Genomic DNA, 23,038 nt, shown 5'->3' on the forward strand with positions numbered 1-23,038 from the left:
CAAAATCTAAATTAATGGATTATTCATCTTTCGTAATAATGAATATGCTTGGACAATTTTGACAAATATCTTAACCTATACGTGCTTAAGATTCAACTGGTCCAAAAATTGAAGATTGTAGATTATTTCTCTTGAGATCATGTGCAGTCAGTGGCTTAAACTGATAAATAGCAATAATTGTAGCCTCGAGAGTCAAGATTATTATTGACATAGAAGCAGCAATACTTGACAAAATAGCCCTCATTGGTATGTCCAAATCAGCCCGAAATCATTTCAAATATTAATGCCATGTATTATTCGGTCGAATTAAAAATTTTCTTGATTGAAATTTACAATTTAAACTTGAATTGAGAATAAAAATAAACAAATGCATTATCGAATTCTCTAAAAATTTGATTTCTTGCAACAGATTACGAATTTGTCGTTAAATACAAAAGATATGTAACTAAGAACATGTAAAACAGTATCTAAGTATTGACAAGAGGGTTAACATGTAAAAAGTATCTGAAAAATTGTTAGCTAAAATCTTATTTTGAATGGCACGGAAATATCGCGAACTCATCGCAAAAAATACTAACACGTGATGAATTAAAGTTCTCATGAACTTAAGACTACTCGCCAATCTTCATCTAGAGAATGTTTCACAAGTACTATTGGTTGTCATATGTGGAAATTTCTACGCCTCAATTTAAACGTATTGTTAAGACTCTAATTCTCTCTGGAGAGTACAATTGCTTTTTAATCTTTATTGGAAACAAAAGCTTTGTGGAAAGGGAAGATAATTACCAAAACCCGTCACAAAAAGAGGTCAATTCGAGCGGAAAGTCTTGTTGTATGTCTGGTGGAATTAAGAAGGTTTACTGTACTTCTAAATAATTCCAGATGGTCCAGCTATAAACGGCGAGGTATATTTTGGTTGGTTTTTGCGGAAAAATATCCAGATTTATTTAATACAAAGAGGGTTCTCTTTTACAACAAGACAATGCTAAACCACAGACATAACACCATCAGATTACCATTTCTTCAGATTCATGACGAACTTTTTGCGTGGGAAAAAGTCTGAATTAAAAGAAGATTTTGAAAATGTAGTACGACAAATTTTTTGCACCTTAACCCAAGGATGGGCTATACTTATATCAATATTAACGCTTTCTTTTTGTATAATTGAATAAACAAAGTCAACATTGGACATTGACGTTATTTATGAGACACACTCTTTCTATATATAACAAATGATCAAACAAATATCAAAGCAGTAATGATTGTTTTTTAGATATTCATTGTATCGTGAACCTTCATTGGATTTCCAAAGGTCAAGTCAACAATCAGCATTACTACCTTCACGCCCTTGCAGAACTTTTTGAATAAAATAAGGAAAAAATAGCCCGAACTAGAAAAGGATAAATCAAGGAATCTCAACCAAGATCATACGTTAACTCATTCCGCTTTGCCTGTTAAGAATTTCTAGTTTAGCTAGATCTTTATATTTGAAGAAATAAGATCTATTTCGCTGTATATTCTATTTCAAACAATGAAAGGTTCTTTTGTTGTAATGATAGAAAAGGAGAATGAAAGTATTATTTCATATACGTTCAAACTAAAAAAATGTTGTTCTGTACCATCTTTGCCTTATAATTGATATAGAAAGGGCCTGAATATTGATAAATACTTTTATCCGTTATATTTGAAAGGGGATGTTTGTGAATGTTTGTCATCAATATCAATTACAGATAATAAAAACTTAGATGAAAACCCTTTACGACAATTTTGTTTGATCTACCTTAGGCGTAGATACCTCATTTTATAGGTACATTTATTATTTTTATAAATACTTTTGAAAATATTTATCTCATGTAAGAAAGTATTCTTTGCTTATCGTAAGCTGTCTGGCAGGAATATTTTAGAGAAATTATGTACATACGCCTTCCGATAGCTTCGGCCAATAGAAATGCATTTATGTTTAAGATTCGATGTTTTCATTGGTAAATAGTGAAGATGATGAGTCAACGTGGACTGAAGGTTTTTACCGAATTTTATAAGAGGAGTAAATATTATGTTTCATTTCTTAACTTGGTATGAGTGCCGTGCGTATTTATGAAATATTGATTGTTCCTCACATAACTGTCTTCTGCAATTGATATTGGAAGAACTATACAAAGAGGGTAGATAATAAGGTTCTAGTTAAAAGGGAATATGAACATGAAATTATAAAAATTGCATTCTAGTATAACAAGTAACGAATTTTAAGTAATTCGCTGTTTAATATCATATATTTAAATAGATACTAAGGGAAAATGTATACATATTTAAAATAAAATATTTCAATGCACCATTTGTCCAACTTCATTTTTTCCAAACCTAGTAAAATTTTTCAAATTATAATCAACAGATAATATCAATCTTATTATATTTATAAAAAAACACCAAGAAACCGAACAATTTTCGAAAACAATGTGGTCATTCAATGCTAAAAGAATAATCCATAAATTTAATGAAGGCGAATAGGCTGTAATTGAATTTCCACGATGTGTAATCATTTAGTCATTTTTCTTCTTAAATGTGTCAAAATAATGAGACCACTTGTCACTTTTCAGGATTATATATCCAAAAATCTTTGAAATATTTGTCTCTATTAGAGAAGTTAGTTCAATCAAGTTATTTTAGATTTTATGTATATACCTTTTTTATATCTTCTATAAGGTCAATAAACTTTGATAAATAAAACGTGAGATATGTATGTTAACTGCATGATATCCTAATTAATATGACGGAATAATTTTTCCCTGACACTTTGTTTTCAAAATTTATATCTTGAAATTATTTGACTTACCCACAGTCACTTCACGTTTTATACAAATCACATATTTTAACAAGAATGAATAGATAATCCAATAAACATTGAAATGCAATAATTTTTCCATTTTTGATTAAGGAATATGACATGAAAACACTAGAAAATAATACGTTACATTTCCAGAAAGTACAATTTCTGTTTATAAGGTCTAACAAACTACAGAGTTAGTATTGCCTGGCACTTCGGCTGGCACGTGTCCAAAATTTAATATTAAACGAGGCTAGAAATAGCGCAATATTTAGTGAAACAAAATATTACGAGGATTTTATTGGACTCAAAATAATTAGCATTTTTTACTGATGTCCCAGTTTATTTTCCGCAGTCTCTTGTGCATTAAATGAAAACGTCATTTTCCCAGAAAAAGTAGAGCAAAACACCTTTCTTTTTACAGTAAATTATAATTTATATATATAATTATAAGCCTCTATTTCCTCGAAGATATGGGGCCTTTTTAAATACTTTTTGATGCAGTTATTCCTTATTGCCATGTTTTCCTGTTATGTCCAATATTTCAAGTTTCCAGGTTTTCTTGGCTTTACTTATTTTCTGTACATTATTTGTTTGTTCTCCCCATATAGCTTTAACTGGTTCCTTATTTGTCATCCTAGGCACGTGATCAAACCATTTCAGCCTGCTGATAGATCGTCGTCTTGGAATCCGTCCTGTTCCGAAGGCAAAGTATTTGGTCTTTGAGTAATGTTTCTTTTTTACCTTAGGCAGGGAGTTAACCTAACCCAAGAACCCTCCTTCTTTATCCGGGCTTGAGACCGGCAACATGCCCTTCTCAGCTACTCAATCCACCGATAGGGCATATAGACGAAGTTCGGAATAGAAGCCAAATCGAGAATATACAAAGTCACGGTAAGACCCATAATGACCTACACCGAAGGACACGGCCGGAAACGGCGAAAACCAAAAGAATGATGGAAAGGATAGACGGAAAAACCCTACTGAATGGGTTCTATCAGGAAAGAAAAAATGGAATGAGCACATAAGTCGTATGGATGACAACAGACCAGTCAAGATAGCGCGCGATAAATCCCCATTGAGCCGAAGGAGTACCGGCCGACCCAGAAAAAGGTGGAGCGACAACCTTGAAGCAGGAAAGGAGGCAAGGATGTCGAAGATAAAACAGGCGACTACGCCCAATACATGGTAGAAGAAGATGAAGAAATTTTCTATCGTTTCAACTATCGATTCTTAACTCAATTCTTTCAAGTGATTCAGGATTTTCAAAGAAGGGATGAAATGTGTTCACTCTATCTAAAGAATGCAACTACTAATAATCTTGAATCTTGAAAGACCTATATAGTCGACGGTTATTTAGTTTCATGTTCATATGCATGAATGATTCGTCGCCTATCGCGATCTTAGACGTCTTCTCAAGCACCGCAATTGAATTTTTTCAATATTTCTTTGTACCAATCGACACGAGCTTCTTTTTGAGCGATTGTCAAATCATGCGGTATCCAACTCGAACAGATCTTTCTCATATACAAATGCCGGCATACTGGCTGGCTAGTTTTCTGGCTCAACCGCCGCTTTTAGACAAACTTCAAAAAATTCATCCTGCAAAAAAGTATGACCACTATTAAATTAGGAAAATCAGTGAAACACGATGGTTCGAGATGGTGTTTTATCACCAGAAGTCGAAGTGACTTGATCGGCACACTGCTGTTGGTTTAATACACGTCATAGAAAATGTTGACGTTTGGATTTATTTTTGACCATAATTAATGTTTCAAATATCTGTGAATAACTGAAGCAGTCCTCGTATGACAGCACTTTCTGAGTACATTCACCAATAAAAATGCCAAATTTCATGATGGCAATGTCAAATTTGACATATTTACATTCGTCTTGCCATCTCTTAAAATTTAAGTAGTAACATTAGAAACTACTTGAGTAGAATAACCTACGTAATAAAATTTGTAAGTACCATTTGTGAGTTTTACAACTTTATCGAAGTTGCTCGTTTTTAAAGAATTGTCTACGAACCGGTTTCAACAATATTGTTATAAAGCGATTTAAGTATGATGTACGTAAAGGCTAATTTAAAATGTTAATACACGAAGATGATGTTTGGCCGTATCATAATATTCACTCCCTTGCTTTAAAAAACTGCTAATTATGAGTACATATATCCTTTTCGTCGTTTGCTCTTTATTTGTTTGAAAATTCTATTGAATTTCATCGGAATAAAATTATCAATGACTATCAACTAAGATTGTTTTGATTGATTCGGAGAAAAAATGACATCAATAATAATTTGAATTATAATCTTATCTAAGCTAAAGATTAGATACATTTATTGAAAACCTTAAAATTATAGTCGCAGTACTAATTTTGTTGACAAAATATCACAGTGAATTTATCATAAAAACAATCGTTAAATTTATTAGGTAAGTTGAATAAATTACTAATAAAATCTTATACTGAGATCACAACATCTAAATCATACTGTAAATATTTACACATAGTATCTCAGAACTTTATCTTTTGATTACCAAACTAGAAAATTCTAGAGAGAATCTCCTACAAATATCCATATGGTCGATTTTAGAATTAACTTTAACCAATATTTCTTGGTGAGATTTGTCCCATCATGTTATACAAGATCACGATTCATCATAGTATAGAGATTTCGACCCACATAAATTTTAAAATGCGATGTTGAGACGTATGGTGGCGCAGGAAGACGTGAACTTTTTCGGCGAAGTGAACTGCCTTCGGGTGTATGAAAAAGATACAAGAGGTCTTTTCAGAAACTATGATCCGTGATCTAATTGCAAATTCTTATCTGGAACGGAATGTTGGGTTCTGTTTTTACAGCTCAGAAAAACAAAACCAAACGTATCAATCCGTAATCTAATCGCATGTACCTGACTTGTATACTGAAATAGAAAAGATCCATTATATGGCTATGACCCGATTACTACATTAGTTAACGAACCTCAGTGAACGTAAATCTCGAGAAAATTCAAGTATTTTGCATTATCTATATATGTAAAATAAAATCGTGTTAGTTACACTATTTTTAACTCAAGAACAGCCGAACCGATTTGGATGAAAAAGCGTGACATAAAACGTGGTTAACAAAACGCAACAAACAAACAGAAAACCGAAAAATTTATCAGTAAAAAAATCGTTAAAATGCAACTAACATGGAATACGGAATAAATATAATGTTGTATATAGTTAAGTATGATTGAAAATTTGACAATAAGAAGTTTTGAAGTTGACGTGTTCATTTCGAGTTTCGTGCCGATATTATCATTAATAATGCCTCAACCAAGACGATCGAATATTTCCCGACAAAGCCGTAATGCAACTAGAATTTGAAACATTTGGAATGAAAGGACTGAAGAAGAAAGTGCATGTGAAGAGCGCCGCGTTAGTAAGGTTGGACTTCGTACTTTTTACTCGCAGGAGCAAAGTGAGGCAGCCCGCGAAATGGCTCGGTTGGCAATACAAAATCGTCGAGCAAACCTCAGAGATCAACCACTATATCAATTTTGACGCACAAAAAGAAATCTAAGAAGTACTGATTTGTATTGAGCAGTGTTTCGATTCGATGGCAGCACTGAATACAGCGTTCGCATTAGGCCAATGAGCGTTGTTTGCAAATATTGTGGCGCAAGTTTTCCGGATAGTGCTGCCTTAAAGGTAAAGTGAAATTGGACTCCTCAACATGAGCCAATGCTTTCATTGATTCGTGTCGAAGCACTACCAAACACTCAAAAATATGAAGGTTACTTCTAATTAGAACAAAAAATTTGGGACGGGCAGGATTTAATCCAATATTCAAGGCTCTATTTAATAGGATGTGCTTGGATTACCGCTGGATTATCTAAGAATAAAAGTTGGCTTCGTAGTAATCATAAACTCCAGGGAAAATTCCACTATCCCAACCGATTTGCCGTTCGAATTTAAGCAAGCTCAATTTCCGATCCGTCTTGCATTCACCAAGACTATTAATAAATCACAAGGACAATCTTTAAAAGTTTGTGGTCTGAATCAAGCAAATCCATGTTTTTCCCATGATCATATATATGTGGCATGTTCATAGATCGGAAGACCATCTCTGTTATTTGTTCTAGCACCTGATAATAAAACAATAAAAATGTTGTCTACAACAAGGTGCTTCATCGAATCTATGCACTCAAATACCTGACCAAAAAGTATCATTAAAATATTCAATTTTTTTTATTTACATTTATTATTCAAATGAAAAATTGAACTTAATAAAATCCAAAATATGCTGCACATTTTTTTTCTAAGGCAGAACAAAGTTTGCCGGGTTAGCTACTTACTGATGTTCAACGATTAAAGTAGCTATAAATATGGAATAAATAATAAATATCAGAAATCGAAAAGTAATACATTTCTCACTGGACCACCCACTATATAGAAAAAATTGTCTTGATTTTAAATCTTTTTGAAGAAAATTAATTTCAAGAAATAAGTAGAAATTGACGTTTAGACCTGTTTATTTAAAACTAAACTAAAAAGTCCTAAAATCAAGACGATTTATGAAAGACTCATCAAGAAAAAAAATGGGAGTATTTGCATTTTGGGTACGTATTTCGTACGAAAATTCGTCCCCTTCCCAACATTGTTGAAGCATCGTGTACACTGAACATAGTCTTTTTTAAACACAAATGTTTGAAATAATTAAATGTTTTAGGTCATGGTTTTTCCTGAAACAAAACGGCAAAAACAATGAGGAGAGAACAGTTTGAACCAGATATCGAGCCTCTTCTTGAGAACAAGTTAGTTCTTTACTATATTGTAATATTTATTATCAAAATAAAACATTTTTATAATTAATAAAAAACAAGTTCATCCGCAAGAAAACAAAATGAAAACTTTGAAACATTCTTTTTTATTACTATATCTTTTGTTTAATCAATTCTCATTATTTTTTTTATTTGTAGTAATCAAGAAAGAGAGCAATGGAATTTATTCAAGAATACGCCTCGACCAACTGTCACCGGATCTACAGCGGAGTCCAAATATATAGATATTTCTGTAAAGATACTGAAATTTATCACCATCATCGTAACATTCTTAGTCGTCCTAGGTACCGCTGTTATATCTAAAGCAACTCTTCTGTTTATGACATCGCAAATTAAACCCAGCATCACAAGACTCTACTGTAATAAATATTTAGGTAATTATACGAAATGTTGCATAAAATGACTGAAATATTTAAAATAAGGAACTGTATCAATCGTGCCAGTCTTATCATAAGTAAAAATCAAAGCAGGTATCCAATTTGAAGAATGTTAATGAACATGTTTTTATTTCTTTTCTACATAATATAGGAAAAATCTAATGCAGAGTTTGGGAGAATGAAAAGGGAAATAGACGTAAATAAGACGAAGGCTACATCCGAAGGAAACAAAAATGATCATAAAACTATAGATAACAAAAAAAGAAAACATTTTAGAAAGGGTGTTGACGTAAATATACAGTGTGTCTACTTAAGTTGGAATCGTATGGAAAACTTTTTTTATAATTCAGAAAAATGTTATAAAGTAAAGTTATATTCAAATATGCAATTACAGCCATTTATTATGAAAATTCAGGTTTTGTGATTATTTACTGATCATTCCGTATTAATTATTCTGACTGGATAAAATTTAAATCAGTCTAGGATGCCCTGACATGAAGTATGTGAAAGTGGATGTCAGAGTGAGTTGTTTATAACATTACAATAAAAATGGCAAATTGTTTATTGTGTTAAATGTTGGAGGCAATTACAAAACACATAGAGAGGCCGCAAATAGTTTTAATAATAGACATCCGGATAGAAACATTAGGAATTCAACAAAAATCTAATATATAAAATTCTCGTGTCACAGTTTTCGTTGCCATACTCCTCCGAAACGGCTTGACCGATTTTGATGAAATTTTTTGTGCTTATCCGGTATCTATGAGAATCGGCCAACATCTATTTTTCATCCCCCTAAATGTTAGGGGTAGTCCACCCCTAAATTTTTTTTTTATTTTTTAGACAAAATTTTTAATTTCTATTTTTTTATGATACAACATACAAAAATACATACAATCCTCAATTTTCACCCTTATTTTTTAATAGCCATTTTAGTAATTTAATCATTTTTCCTCTACGGTCGAAAACTGATCAATCGTCATTTAAGTAGTTAGACATTACTAGGAAATTATTTATATGGCAAAACAACGTTTGCCGGGTCAGCTAGTTTCAAATAAAATTTAACGCTAGTGAAAGTATAGAAAATAAATTTAAGAATAAACGCCGAAAACGGGTTGCGAATAAAGAAACTTAATTTGAACTGATGCTTTCTATTTTAGAAAACCAAAAATGTCATTAAGAAAAAGGGCCTCTGCAATCTAAACTATTTCAGTAAGTAAAGATACAGTGGCAAATATTTTGAAATGTAATAAATATCATGCATACAAACCGCAATTTGTACACACGTTACTACTAAGGGATTACGATATTCGTTTTGAATTCTGCGCTCGGATTCAAGGAAAGTTGGATGAAGACCCGTTTTTTACAACAAATATAATTTTTTGCGATGAGGCAATATTTTCTTCAAACGGAACCGTCTCATCACAAAATTGTCGCTGGTGGTATAACAGTAATCCAAACTTTGTAATAAGAACTCGGAGCCAATATTCTTTTAAAACGAACGTATGGTGTGGTGTGTACAAAAATAAATTAGTTGGACCTTAAATACCGCACAATACTTACAATTATTAGAAAATAAAGTGATTTTTTACACGACTTTCCGTTACAAGTCAATTTGGTTCCAACAAGACGGTGCTTCCATCCATAATACATTCAACGTTAGGGTGCACCTTGAAAATGTGCTTAATGAAAAAGTGATTCAAAGGTATTCAGATAGTTTTTGACCTTCTAGGTCTGCTGATTTGACTTTTTTTATGGGGTTACTTAAAACAGTAGGTTTATCAGCGAGGACCATTTTATGATGTAAACCATTTGGAGAGGATTATTTCTGAAAAATTACTCCAAATATGATACGGAAAGTTATACAAGAGTTTGACAAAAGAACAATTGAATGTTTACAAAGAGAAGGTTGATAAGTCGAAGCTATAGGACATTGAATTAAAATTTAATAATGTTTATTTCTGTTTAATAAATATTCTTTGTATGGATTTTTCAATTTCTACAATAAATAATTATTATGCATTAGTGAATTGCAAGGTTGTCCAAAAACAGTAATAAATAGAAAGGTTATCATGTTTTTAACAGGTAAGAGAGATAAATTGTATTCAGCTAGAATAATTAATACGGAATGATTAGTAAATAATCACAAAACCTGAATTTTCATAATAAATGGCTTAATAATTGCATATTTGAATACAACTTTTAATTCAAAACCTCGTATACTGCTTGAAAAAATTGATATCTGATGGTTAAATTTTACCTTTTGGACCATGCAGAACTTTTTATCAAGAATAACTTTTTTTCATAACACCACTAATAAAAAAGTTTTCTACGTGGTTCCACGACTGCTAAATATTTTTGCTGAAGCTTCTCTAATTTCTAGCAGTGTTAAAAAAAGTCACTTTCATTTTCTATATCCATTTTTATTTGGTTTTTAAACATAATTTTACATAAAATATTAAAAATCTGAAAACACAAATAATGTTGATAGTTTCGAATCCAATTTATTATATTTCAAAAACTATTTCAATTCATAAATTGTTTCACAAACCATGGTACGTTAAGGAACAGACATATGTCAAACACATGTCGCTGACAGCTCAGTGTAAATGTTCCATGCCTTGGAGGTCCCTGTTTTAAGGAAAATTTACTTTTTCATGTTTACAGAAATAAATTGTAAATATTTAGTAGTTTTACATAATAAATTTATAAAAATCAATTTTTAGTGAGAATACAATATAATTTAAATAAATCCAGAAAGCATCTGACAGCAGTGATTAATGGGTATTATTAAGGTCTAGCAAGAAGACGTATAATGGGTACAATATACAACAGTCGTAGATAAAATATTTTTTAATGATATTATGTATATTAATTTAGTATAACCTTCAATATATACCCCTCCTTTATCTCTATATTGTTCAATGCGAAACTTCCATTGTTCGAAACAGTGCAGGAAGTTTTTTTCTGTCAGTTCCTTCGCACCGGTTTTACTTTCACGGCCTCAACAGACTCCTTTTAATTTATTAGTGAGTTTGCATCATTTTCAATCGCATTAAAAGTGTCAGTACAAATATTTTTGTGAGCTTCTTGTTGTTCAAATTTGAGTATGTTAGTTAGTTAGGCACTTTTCACATCTTGACATTTAAATGTAAAATTTACCAAACACATTTTTTTTCAATTCCTATAGATTCAGCGATAGCACGAATACTTAGCCGACGGTCGGATCGAACAAAATTACCGAATTTTTCGATATTTTATCCGTTTTTGACGAGGACGATCCTAACGTGAATCAGCTCCAACATCTTGAAAACACTTAAACCATTCAAAATCACGTTGACGCGATAAACATTCATTACCATACAATTGTTTCAATAAATTATAAATTTCAGTTGTAGTTTTTTCAAAGTTTCATGTGAAATTTCACAACAATTCGTTGGTCTATTTTTACCGCAAAAAACGGTCCTATACAAACACGGGTAACGGCTACACTGGTTTATCTACAGAAACGATAGACATCGCATTCAAAAGAGTAGACTTCAAGCTAAACAGATGATAGTCGTTTACCTTTGGCACATGCGTACTTTTTATGTAGGAGCTACACCTCTTATGCTTTATTCAAAGAAAATAGGAAAAACGAATTAGGATGAAATCAGCATTAACACACGAAGAAAATGACGGAGCAAATAACAATAAACGATAACTTAAGAAGAAACAGTTATATTTATAAAGATATATGAACAGCCTACACCTATTATGACGAAAATAATTGAGTTAAGTGAATCAAAGAAGAAATAGAAAAGTTTAAAAAGACTTCACCAGATAGTTAAAATAGGACGAAATAAAGGAAAAATTCAAGAGGAAATGAGAGTACATGCTTGGAAAGGAAAAACATAGAGAAAACGATGGAAACAGAGAATTCCAATCAGACTCCTGATCAATCATAAGGATAAAAAAAAGCCGTGAGCAGCAGAGCTCGAATGAAGAATTTAACTAATACACAAACAAATCTTTCCATAAAATGAATTTCTTGGAAATGATATCAATTCTCAATCTTATTTCTTTATATGGAAAATTTGCTATTCCTCAATAACTTTTCATTTCACAAGTTAACTCTCTCTCTCTCGAATGAAAATTCATAATTTCAATAGACCCGATGGTCTCGAACCCTCTTGTTCAATTCCAATTGACAACAAAGAAAAAATTGTCATAATGACAAGAAATTTCGAAAATGGGAATTAAAAAAATCACCCTAACAACGATCATACTCGTATGAGGCGGTCCAGTTCAACAATTACAACGATCAAAATGATTTCGGGCGTTTTGTGCTGGAAGAACTGAAGAAGAAAACTTTGAACTTAAGAAAGACAATTCTTCAACATCACCTCTACTTGCATGCGAAGTTCGAACCCTCTGGTTAAACTTTTTCTGGCCAAAAAATAAGAAAATATAACAAAAATTACCATAAAATGGAGAAGGGTGGAGATGGAAAGTTTCGACCTTAGACAGAGGAAATCATCTCGCAACTAATTGAACCTACATGTGAAATTTCATTTTTCAGTCGCTTTTCGTTTGAGGTGAGCAAAGGTCAAAAACCACTTTTTTGCACTGCGACCCCTCGAAATATTCATTTGTTTTCAATCAAACTCTAATAACATCAATCCGCCGCCAAAAAAGCCATGTATGCTAATTTTGAACCAAATCGGACCCATAGCAATTGCTCGAGAGACGAAAATAAGAATTGTAGCTTAAACATATATATAGAATATAAATATAAACAGACATTCGAAAAACCATCATAATCGTGTTCAGGAGGTCTCAAAACATGGGAAAAATGATGTGCCCCCCATTTTTCTTCTAGTCATGCCTACCGTAATAGTCTAATTTTTCTTTGAAAAATTCGACTAATGAGGAAAAGGAGACCTCTCTATACTAAAATTTTTATAAAATAAAAATATGAATATTTATGGGCTTTCAGATTTTTAATATCAAGAATTTTATTGCACTTTATACCGACTGACAAAACCTTGTTAAGTAAATTTTTCTGTCTTAGATAAACGCCAACAATATATAGTAAATTTACCAGAAGAAGAAAGAGTAGTTTGGATATGGTTAATAATAATTTCCTACATGGTACCAGAACTAGGAACGTTCGTAAGATCGATCAGAATCCTTAGTTTTAAATCATGGAAATATCCTTCAACTTTCGACTTTATCACTCTAGGTTTAACAGAAATTTTACCGACAATCGGCAGCGCTATACTAGTTTTCGTCATTTTTCCGGAGATGGATGTTATTAAAGCTGCTATGCTAACTAATGGGGTCTGCTTAATCCCGGCAATTATAAGTGAGTGTGTATAAATAAACTAAAAAAGATGAACTTCATTTAAAAAGCTCCACGCATCTTTCCATGCTGAAAAACGATTCTTGAAAATATATTATTCATATAAATAAATCCTGCAAAGTGACAGCTCTTAACCAAGTAAGGATTCTTCAGGGCTCTTGTTTTATTATGTGTGTGCTCTAGTTCGTTGACCCATATTTCAGTCCAAGCTTTATCATGATCAAAAAGGGAAATAATATAATACATTTTTCTTGCATAGACTTTTTTCCTACATACAATAGGTTTTTCTAATATTGGTTATTGACAAATGTCAATAACCAATTGAATGAAGATAGAATTTTTAATTCTATCTTCAATTTTTATGATTATTTCTAAAATCTCTTAGTTTTTATTATGTTAAAAACAACTTCCACAATGCACACAATCATATAAATTCTATTATAGTATATTGTTATTCAATTGAAATGGTCTCGAAGTAGAAGACAATTCGAAAAGTCGCGAAAAAAGTTATTTAGTCGGGATAAGACAAGCCAACAAAATTTTCAAAAATGGCGGAAATACGACAACTAATTTTTTTAATTTAGTTCCTCGTGCAAATCACAGCTATGCCTATAAGCACAAGATATAGTTATTGATACAATAATAGACGAAATTGAAAACTACAGTGATTGATATATAATAAGTGACTCAGAAATTACCTTAGATCCATATTACATCTAATAACTGTATATTTTTAAGAAAGTGAAGAATAACTCGATTTATTTTCACCATACAATTCAGCAGGTCTCTTAGCTTTTATTTTAGTTGAAAAAGGCGTCTATGGGTAGCAAAAAGCTTGATAAAGTTGTTATAAAGCTTTTGAGCATTTATCAATTCGATAGAAAATATTCGGATAGAAAATTTGCTGGTAATTATAAAAAAATACAGAGCAAAAATAATTAAAAAAAGAAAAATTGAGTGAAGATCCAAACGTGTTAGTATCTATAACTGATGAAGATGTATTTCCAAAAATTTGTCAAAAATTTGATTATGATGCTCTTCGTCAATATTCAAGTAGGGTTTCATTGAGCTGTGAACCGTGATTTTCATAAGCTCTTGTTCTTGTACACCACTTTTGGCCAATCGACCAATCGCGGTGGATCTATTGAAGTGACTAATAATTTTTTTTCCTTCTAATTCAAACCATTCGCTTCGGCAGACGATTTTGAATCGGATTTCTTCCAATAGGTATATTAGCATACCAGTGATCATTTTCAGATTGTTGTTTTCGTCGTATAAAATCGCAGGAGCATATTTTTCTTTTTAGAACTTACTTGTTAGGTTCCACATACAAATTTTACGGTATTTTTTTATTAATGTTTGAGTCTATAATTTAATTATTATTACTTAAAACGTAACATTTTTATTTTCAGTATAATGTTGTACTTGGTTGTCTTCAACAAGATGACTTCAAATTAATTGATTTCATTGGATTTCTACAAGAGCAAAAAGTTTTCAATAAAACATTATATTTTACATAACAATTATGGTGTTCTCTTCTACTAAACACAATTTAAATGAAATTAAGAGTTTCTCTAATACAATGGAAAGTTGTTGTTCACGCTATTAATATAATCAATTAAGAACTTCTCTAATACAAGGGAAAGTTGATGTTCACGCTATTAATATAATCAATTAAGAGGCTCTCTAATACAATGGAAAGTTGTTGTTCACGCTATTAATATAATCAATTAAGAGCTTCTCTAATACAATGGAAAGTTGTTGTTCACGCTATTAATATAATCAATTAAGAGCTTCTCTAATACAATGGAAAGTTGTTGTTCACGCTATTAATATAATCAATTAAGAGCTTCTCTAATACAATGGAAAGTTGTTGTTCACGCTATTAATATAATCAATTAAGAGGTTCTCTAATACAATGGAAAGTTGATGTTCACGCTATTAATATAATCAATTAAGAGCTTCTCTAATACAATGGAAAGTTGTTGTTCACGCTATTAATATAATCAATTAAGAGCTTCTCTAATACAATGGAAAGTTGTTGTTCACGCTATTAATATAATCAATTAAGAGCTTCTCTAATACAATGGAAAGTTGTTGTTCACGCTATTAATATAATCAATTAAGAACTTCTCTAATACAAGGGAAAGTTGATGTTCACGCTATTAATATAATCAATTAAGAGCTTCTCTAATACAATGGAAAGTTGTTGTTCACGCTATTAATATAATCAATTAAGAGCTTCTCTAATACAATGGAAAGTTGTTGTTCACGCTATTAATATAATCAATTAAGAACTTCTCTAATACAATGGAAAGTTGTTGTTCACGCTATTAATATAATCAATTAAGAGCTTCTCTAATACAATGGAAAGTTGTTGTTCACGCTATTAATATAATCAATTAAGAGCTTCTCTAATACAATGGAAAGTTGTTGTTCACGCTATTAATATAATCAATTAAGAGCTTCTCTAATACAATGGAAAGTTGTTGTTCACGCTATTAATATAATCAATTAAGAGCTTCTCTAATACAATGGAAAGTTGTTGTTCACGCTATTAATATAATCAATTAAGAGGTTCTCTAATACAATGGAAAGTTGTTGTTCACGCTTTCAATATAATCAATTATTAATGAACTCACATACATGTATTACATTTTTGTTTCAAGATTTGTTATCCAGGGAAAAAATTCTAATTAACAGTAAAATACGTTTTGTGTTGGACATACTCGCTATAATAATTCAAGCAAGTGCTCTCGTAATTTGGCCAATGGTAGAAGGTAAACTCGTACTCATGGCAATTCCAGTATCTTTGACCTTAATCTCAGTTGGCTGGTGGCAAAATTTTGTTACTGATAAGTCCTCTATAAAATTCATAAGTAATATGGGAAAGACTAGGAAGGAATTTCTTACAGACACTTACTTCATTTATGCCATAATAGCACCAATTAAATGTATTATATTTTTCATCGGCGTTTTGGTAATATTATGGATCAAAGAAGGAGATGTGATGTTTTTATTCAACAAACTACCAAAGGCGATAACTAATCACCCTTTCAATGTTACTCAGGTAAGAAACTTAAATTATCATTCACTCTACGCATTAAGTACAATATTGTTAGGAACTTGTCTACTGTTCTATTATGTTGTTAGAATCTAAAGTTTCGCAAATGCGACTCCAATTTTTCAATGATAAAATATCGGCAAAACTATCGTTCTTCATAGTTGAAATCTTCTTGTCCATTTCAGCAGAAATATCTTCACTTACTAGTGTGTCTTTCTACTAATTCGCTCTTCTTACAGGACTTTCCAGCTCACAATTCTCCAATTCTGCTTTTAGTTCAGTCTCTTTCAGGTCACCTAGTTTCTTGGCTATTGTTACGTAACTATTTGTTTATATAATCCCACAACTGACACCAATGTAATATCTTTCTCATTTAATCAAACTGTTTTTAACGGTGGGGTGGATTTATAAAAACTTCTCACTTAATTAATTTATTTACACACTATGTTTCTTACTTACTTATCTAATTTATTTATAGACTAACCCTAAATTCACTATTTATTAAAATATGTCCAAAGACTTATTACTAAACACGTATCTTCCTTCTCCTGATAATTCCATTTTAGAATGTAAACTAACATAAACTTTTTCCTAGAAATTGATTCTATACAAACGGCCATAGCATACTGGAAATAAATTATAAAAAATGTAACCGCATCCGCATCTATGTTAGTAGACGAGGTCGTAACAATATACAAGAAATGACTGGAGAAATCACTTCTAGAATTAATGAATTCCGCTGTTCTACTCTTGATTTATACTTCATACTTCATTAAGAACTATTTCAAGTAACTCAAAATCTAGTCCACTCCTCAGTACTATTCCAGTACAGCTCTTGATTTAAGACGTTTACAAATTTCTCCAGTAACCCTAGTTTAAGATTCTGTCATCTGTCTGTCGTCTTTATTACGTACCTCAAATTTGAGTCATTTAATGATGTTTGAGGTAAATTTCATCAACCTATACCAGGGATGGGGAAACTTTTTTCTTCGCGTGCCAATTTTTGTTAACGAAATATATGGCAGGCTAAGTTGAGGCTTTACATTATTTACTAAAATTAAAATATTGCCATAATTTTTCTGTAATACTAATTTATTGTGCAATATTAAAAAATGACATTTTTAATAACATTGAATTAATTGAACTTTAATTAGCTGCGAAGTAGAAGGTTGAGGGGCACTAGTCATTGTGGGAAAATGTGACATGTGACATGTGGAACTGTTTTTGTTTCTACATGACTTCATCATAAGCCGGCTCCATTTGTGATGCTGAAAACTTTAACAATGAAAAAAGGAGGTCATCTGAAAACCTATTACGAAGACAATTTTTTCATTATTAAAAACATTTGTTCGCACAAATAGCTTGTACCAAACATAGCCAATATTTTCTGGGTGTGGGAAACTATAATTGGGTATTGTGTCCTAGATAAGGACTTATAAAATTCCAATTTGCTGGTGTTCAAAAATAGTTACCTCAAATAGGTAGTGAGTTCGACGACAGTCGGACTTACGGGTTTTATGCCCGACGTGTACTGCCTTTACTGCCAATTCAATAGAATGTAATTTCTGATAAAAAGAAAATTGTACTTAACTTTTGTTTGCTGGTCGTGGGCCGGATTTCAACGCTTTGCGGGCCGGAGATGGCTTGCGGGCCGTAGTTTCCCCATCCCTGACCTATACGACAGCAGACTTGAACTGTTGTAATGTGCGTTTTGTGATGAAACTCTTCCACAAATAATTGTATTTCCTGGTATATTGAAATTAAAAGAGGATGATACTTGCTAGTAGGCACATCTATTGAAGCAACTCTTGATGTTGTATCAGAAACAGTAAATTCAATTATACATGCAATAGTGGGGAACCCAGTGTTTACAGCTGATCTATTAATATCACTCTTCTTAGAAAATTCAGAATGTGGGTTAGCTGTAGGAAAACTATTGACAGGTTATGAAAGGGAGATGTTTGTATATTCACGAAGATTGACCCATACTAACTATGACAAAAAAACAAGGTCTGTCATGAAAGTTAGGTACGAGGATACGGACTTTTACAATTGATTCTTTTATTTTGTATTCCCAGCGATCTCATATATTTTCTAATATTTTGTCTCCTGTGACGGTAATTGAAGATCTAATCTTTCTATAGTCGTATCTACTCATGTCAGTCTTATTAATCCAACTCTAATTATGTTTGAGGTTTTATGAATATATTTATTTTGCTTGTTTTAAAGTATTTGTAATAATCCTGTGTTTGTATCAATAAAAGAACTGTAAATTTTCTCAGTTATTTGTTCATATGTTCTTTATATGCAAAAGTTACATGCTTCACAATCGAATGACGGATTATACGAGGAGTGGTAAAGATATTAGTTTAGCAAGGTCATAATAGATTCGAATTAATCTCTCTCAAGCATTTCCTTAGTTATTAACGCATTTATACCTACCAGGGTTAAATGCGTACCTAAAAACATTTTGGTAGGCGTTTTACGAATGCTCAAAGTCCCGTGTTGATAAATATAGCGACTAAACAGCGAAGAAGACTTGTAGCACTCAAAAATACACGAATCAAAAACGCGTTACATCATAGATGGTTTTTAATATTTCGCGAGCTTCCCTTGTACTTTTTCCCAACATAAGACAAAACTAGTGTTCATATTTTTTTCAAAATTTATATTTTATAACAGACTATGCAAACTGCTTGTTTAAAACATGTCAGATATAGTGGAGCTATAAATTTCTTGCAATTCTTACTTCCTAGTCATTTTTTTTGATAAATTTTCTTGATAAGTTATAATAAAAGCAGGGTAAGTAATTTTTGTTGTGAAAATTCATTCACCGTATTTTTTAAATCACATCTATTAGATAGAAACTTCTTAATAATTATATTTTAGTTTGTTTTTATTTTTTATGCAGATAGAACCGATCGTTGGCAATTCTGGTATAAATTACACGGATGCGATAGCGGACATAGTACCTATACGAATGGAAGCATCTTTTTGGACACCTATATTGACATTTCTTATCAACATTGTTTCCACATATATGTGTTACGCTTTCAGTAAATTTGCCTGCAAAATTAAAATTCAAGCTACCGGTTTTGCTTTACCAATTAATATGGCAGTGCCCGTTCTTTTAACAGGTAAACTTTCAATTCAATTCATGAATTTGTCGTTTTTCGGGATTTACTATAAACAAGGGTTGCCCGAAAAGTTTCCGACTTCAACACGAAGATGTCAATATATTTGAGAGATTCCCATTGAAACTTTAGTCATTTTGGATGTTTAGCTTCTGTTTGACAATCGTATAAATGAGTCTGTGAAAATTTTTCTGCAAATGGAAAACATTGAATATCGAGCTGTCATTAAATATTTGGTTTTGAAAGGCAAAACGCCTTCGCAAATAAAAGAGACGTTAGATACTGCCTACGGAGACTCAATTCGAACGTGGCAACATCAGCTGTACCAACGTCGAGCTTTCGGGCAGTCAAATACCGCAAAAAGGTCACCAAATGGCACTAGACGAACGTAGGATTAAGGTTAAACATATAGTAGTAAAAAAAACGCATTTTTCACATATTGACTAAAGAATTATGCAGCATGCGTAATCTATGCGTCCGTTGGATTCCGCGTTTGCTAGCATTGGACCAAAAGGGCATTCGAATGAATATTTCCCAGGCCTTATTGACACAGTTTAAGCAAAATAAGTTGAATTTTTTACATTAACTAAACTCCAGAAATGAAAAATACAGTCAAGACAGTGGATTGCAAAGAGTAAACCTACTCCGAAAAAGGCAAAGACCGTTTCATAGACCATAAGGTGATGGCGATCGTTTTCTGGTATAGTCATGGGATTATGTTCATCGACTATCTTCGTAAAAGTAAATCAATAACAGGAAAGTATTACGCATCATTGCTCGATAAAGTCTTCTCCTTCCACACTGTATTCTCCAATTTCTTCAGTCTCGTTCTTGGGATGTCGATGTCCATGATTTGGCCCATCTCTTTGAAGGTATGCCTTCTAATCTTCTGGTGGTTAGCTTTTCCTTGTATGCTTTTTTCGCCAGCTGATCTTCCCCAATTCTGTCGACGTGTGTCTTCCATTCTCGTCTTCTCCTCCGTACCCATCTGACTACATCTGTTATCTGGTTACAGGCTATTGATCTATGGGGTTCTCATCTATATTGTCCGAAGTTGTTTTGTCCTTTTTGTATCCGCTCTCGTTTCAGCTGCATAGGTCAATATGGGACGTACAGATGTTTTATATATACGCACATTGCTTGAGGTAGATATGATTTTGCTGCACCATATTCCGTTTGCTTCATGTTATAGGTACTGTATAGTTGAAGCTCAAATGTGGTCTATTATTTTATTGTTCTGTTATATGGTTGAATCTGAAAATCATTCGTTGTAGATTTCTTCATCTTCTGCTATGAGGACAGCAACATCTGCGCAGCATACGATTCGGAACTCTCTATCGTGTATTTTCTTCCTGCAGTTTTACTCGTTCTATTATGAGGTCTAGCACAAGATTGAAAAGTATTCGACTTAAACTGTCACCCTGTCTAATTCCTGTTGTTATTAGAACGTCATCTGTGAACATATTGCCGTGCTGTATTCTTGAATGGTTTAGTGAGCTCCTTGACTATTTGTATCATTTTTTTATTGACTCGTACTTCCTGTAAAATGATGCGTATAACGTCTTTGAGTTAATTCTCCCTGTACCCAATCATGGGTTAGGTCAACAAAGCACAGCAAGACCAGCTTATTATACAATATAATTTGTGTCAGTATGAGTTTTGCGTCTATGGTAGATCTATTGTGTCTGGAGCATTGTTTCTCTTCATTTATTTCTATATTTATCGAGAAGTACTGTGTTAATATCATTGTTAAAAGTTTCATTATGGTGCAGTAATTACTTGGATCCTTCTTCTTTTTTTTATGAATAGTGATGCTGATTTTCCACTCACAGAATACTGTCCCCGAATACATCATCAAGGTAAATAATGCTGTCAGTGTGTTGCCACCATACTTAATCATTTCGTTGCTTATATTGTCTGGTCCTGGAGACTTTTTATTTTTCGATATTGAAATCGCCCCTTCGCTGATTTCAAAAGTATCAGCATGCTAGGAGTATCCTATAGGTTGTTAAAGTGGTTTGTCCACTCTCTCTGTGAGATCTTAGCCACAGTATATTCTGTAGTAGCTTTTTTCTTCATCTCATCAAATTCCATATCCCTCTTTGACTTACGTACGTTCTCACACTTCTGTGAATATCATGGATAAAATTCACGAATTGATTGACACTTACCGTATTCATCAGATTTGGTGCCCAGCGACTTTTTCCTATTACCTAACCTTAAAATTTCATTTTAAGGAAAGATATTTACATCAAACGAGTATGTTATCACGCCTATTTTGAGAAAAAAGACAACAACTTTTATGTGGAAAGAATAAAAAGGTTAAAGCTTCGCTGAAAAAAATGTATAATAGACTTAAAAGGAGATATAGGAATGGTTATGCAACAAATTGTCTTTTTTCTTTGTTACGTCGGAAAATTTTAAAACAATCTTATATATGAATTAATAGAACATAAATTCATTCTATTTAGTTTTTTTATACGTACATCGTAATTAAGTTTGATAATTCATTATATGAAAATATTAATTTATAGTAATTATGCATACATTAAAAGCAGATAATTTTGAAGTTGTAATGAAATTTTGTTAAATTTAAGTTAAAAACTAATGATGACAATGTTTTTAAATAACCACATATTTTTTTTATGAATAGGTTTGATATCAATGTGCGGTATGTACAACAGAAACGAATGTGCCTACGTAGATTCCATCCCGGCTTACCTCTTCTTCAACACACCCAGCTTGACGTACCTCGAGGATTTTGTTGGCCATCAGTATGCTTGGATATGGTTAATATGGTTATTATCACAAACATGGATTACCCTTCATAATTGGTCCAACAATCATGATAAACTTGTTTCCACCGAAAAATTGTTTTTCAAACCGATGTATGATGCATTTTTAATTGATCAATCAGTGGCTATGAATAGGCGAAAGCAACAAGAAAGTCTTATAAAATTGATAACTGCTCATAGTATGTAAAATTCTGTTTATACCGTCGATGAGTCTTGTGACAATTTATTTTATATAAAAAACTGCTAATTAAAACAAAGAAAAACAAATATTTATAATTATATACGGCTTTATCGCCTTTCAAAATATTCTCCATTATCAATACACTTTTACATGCGGTTGAACCAATTATCCGAACAATGTTTTCTTTCCGATTAAAAATATGTTATTTGCATTAACAACTTCTTCAAGTGTAGAAAAATGTTGATCTTGAAATTTATTTTCGAATTGAGGGAATAAGAAGAAATTGTTGGATGCCAAACAAGGACTGTACTGCGGATGACCCATCAATTCGATATTTTCGACTGTTCAAAAACGTTTTTGTTTGAACCGATATGTGAGAGCTTACATTACCGTGGCGGAGAATGATTCGTTTTCCTGATTTTTTTCTGGCAAACAAAAGCTGTTATACCATTCAGAATTGACCGTACTACGTTGCTTTAATTGAACAGTG

At 32.1% G+C, this 23,038-nt stretch overlaps 2 protein-coding genes across 2 annotated transcripts in view; one reads left to right on the forward strand and one right to left on the reverse strand.

Moving 5' to 3' along the window:
• LOC130902035 (glutamate receptor ionotropic, kainate 2-like) overlaps positions 1-3,042 on the reverse strand; it is a 28,100-nt gene extending 25,058 nt beyond the window's left edge. Inside the window, exon 1 of the mRNA XM_057813834.1 lies at positions 2,831-3,042. Coding sequence (XP_057669817.1) covers positions 2,831-2,921 — 91 coding nt within the window. The 5' untranslated portion in view covers positions 2,922-3,042. The remainder of the gene's footprint in view (positions 1-2,830) is intronic.
• A 2,118-nt stretch (positions 3,043-5,160) lies between these two features.
• The window catches only part of LOC130902036 (chitin synthase chs-2-like), a 37,191-nt gene continuing 19,313 nt past the window's right edge, over positions 5,161-23,038 (forward strand). The window contains exons 1-7 of the mRNA XM_057813836.1: positions 5,161-5,256; positions 7,542-7,626; positions 7,792-8,027; positions 13,084-13,377; positions 16,044-16,444; positions 19,350-19,575; positions 22,226-22,546. Coding sequence (XP_057669819.1) covers positions 7,577-7,626; positions 7,792-8,027; positions 13,084-13,377; positions 16,044-16,444; positions 19,350-19,575; positions 22,226-22,546 — 1,528 coding nt within the window. The 5' untranslated portion in view covers positions 5,161-5,256; positions 7,542-7,576. The remainder of the gene's footprint in view (positions 5,257-7,541; positions 7,627-7,791; positions 8,028-13,083; positions 13,378-16,043; positions 16,445-19,349; positions 19,576-22,225; positions 22,547-23,038) is intronic.

The sequence above is a fragment of the Diorhabda carinulata genome, chromosome X (genome assembly GCF_026250575.1).
Source record: "Diorhabda carinulata isolate Delta chromosome X, icDioCari1.1, whole genome shotgun sequence".
NCBI lineage: Eukaryota > Metazoa > Arthropoda > Insecta > Coleoptera > Chrysomelidae > Diorhabda > Diorhabda carinulata.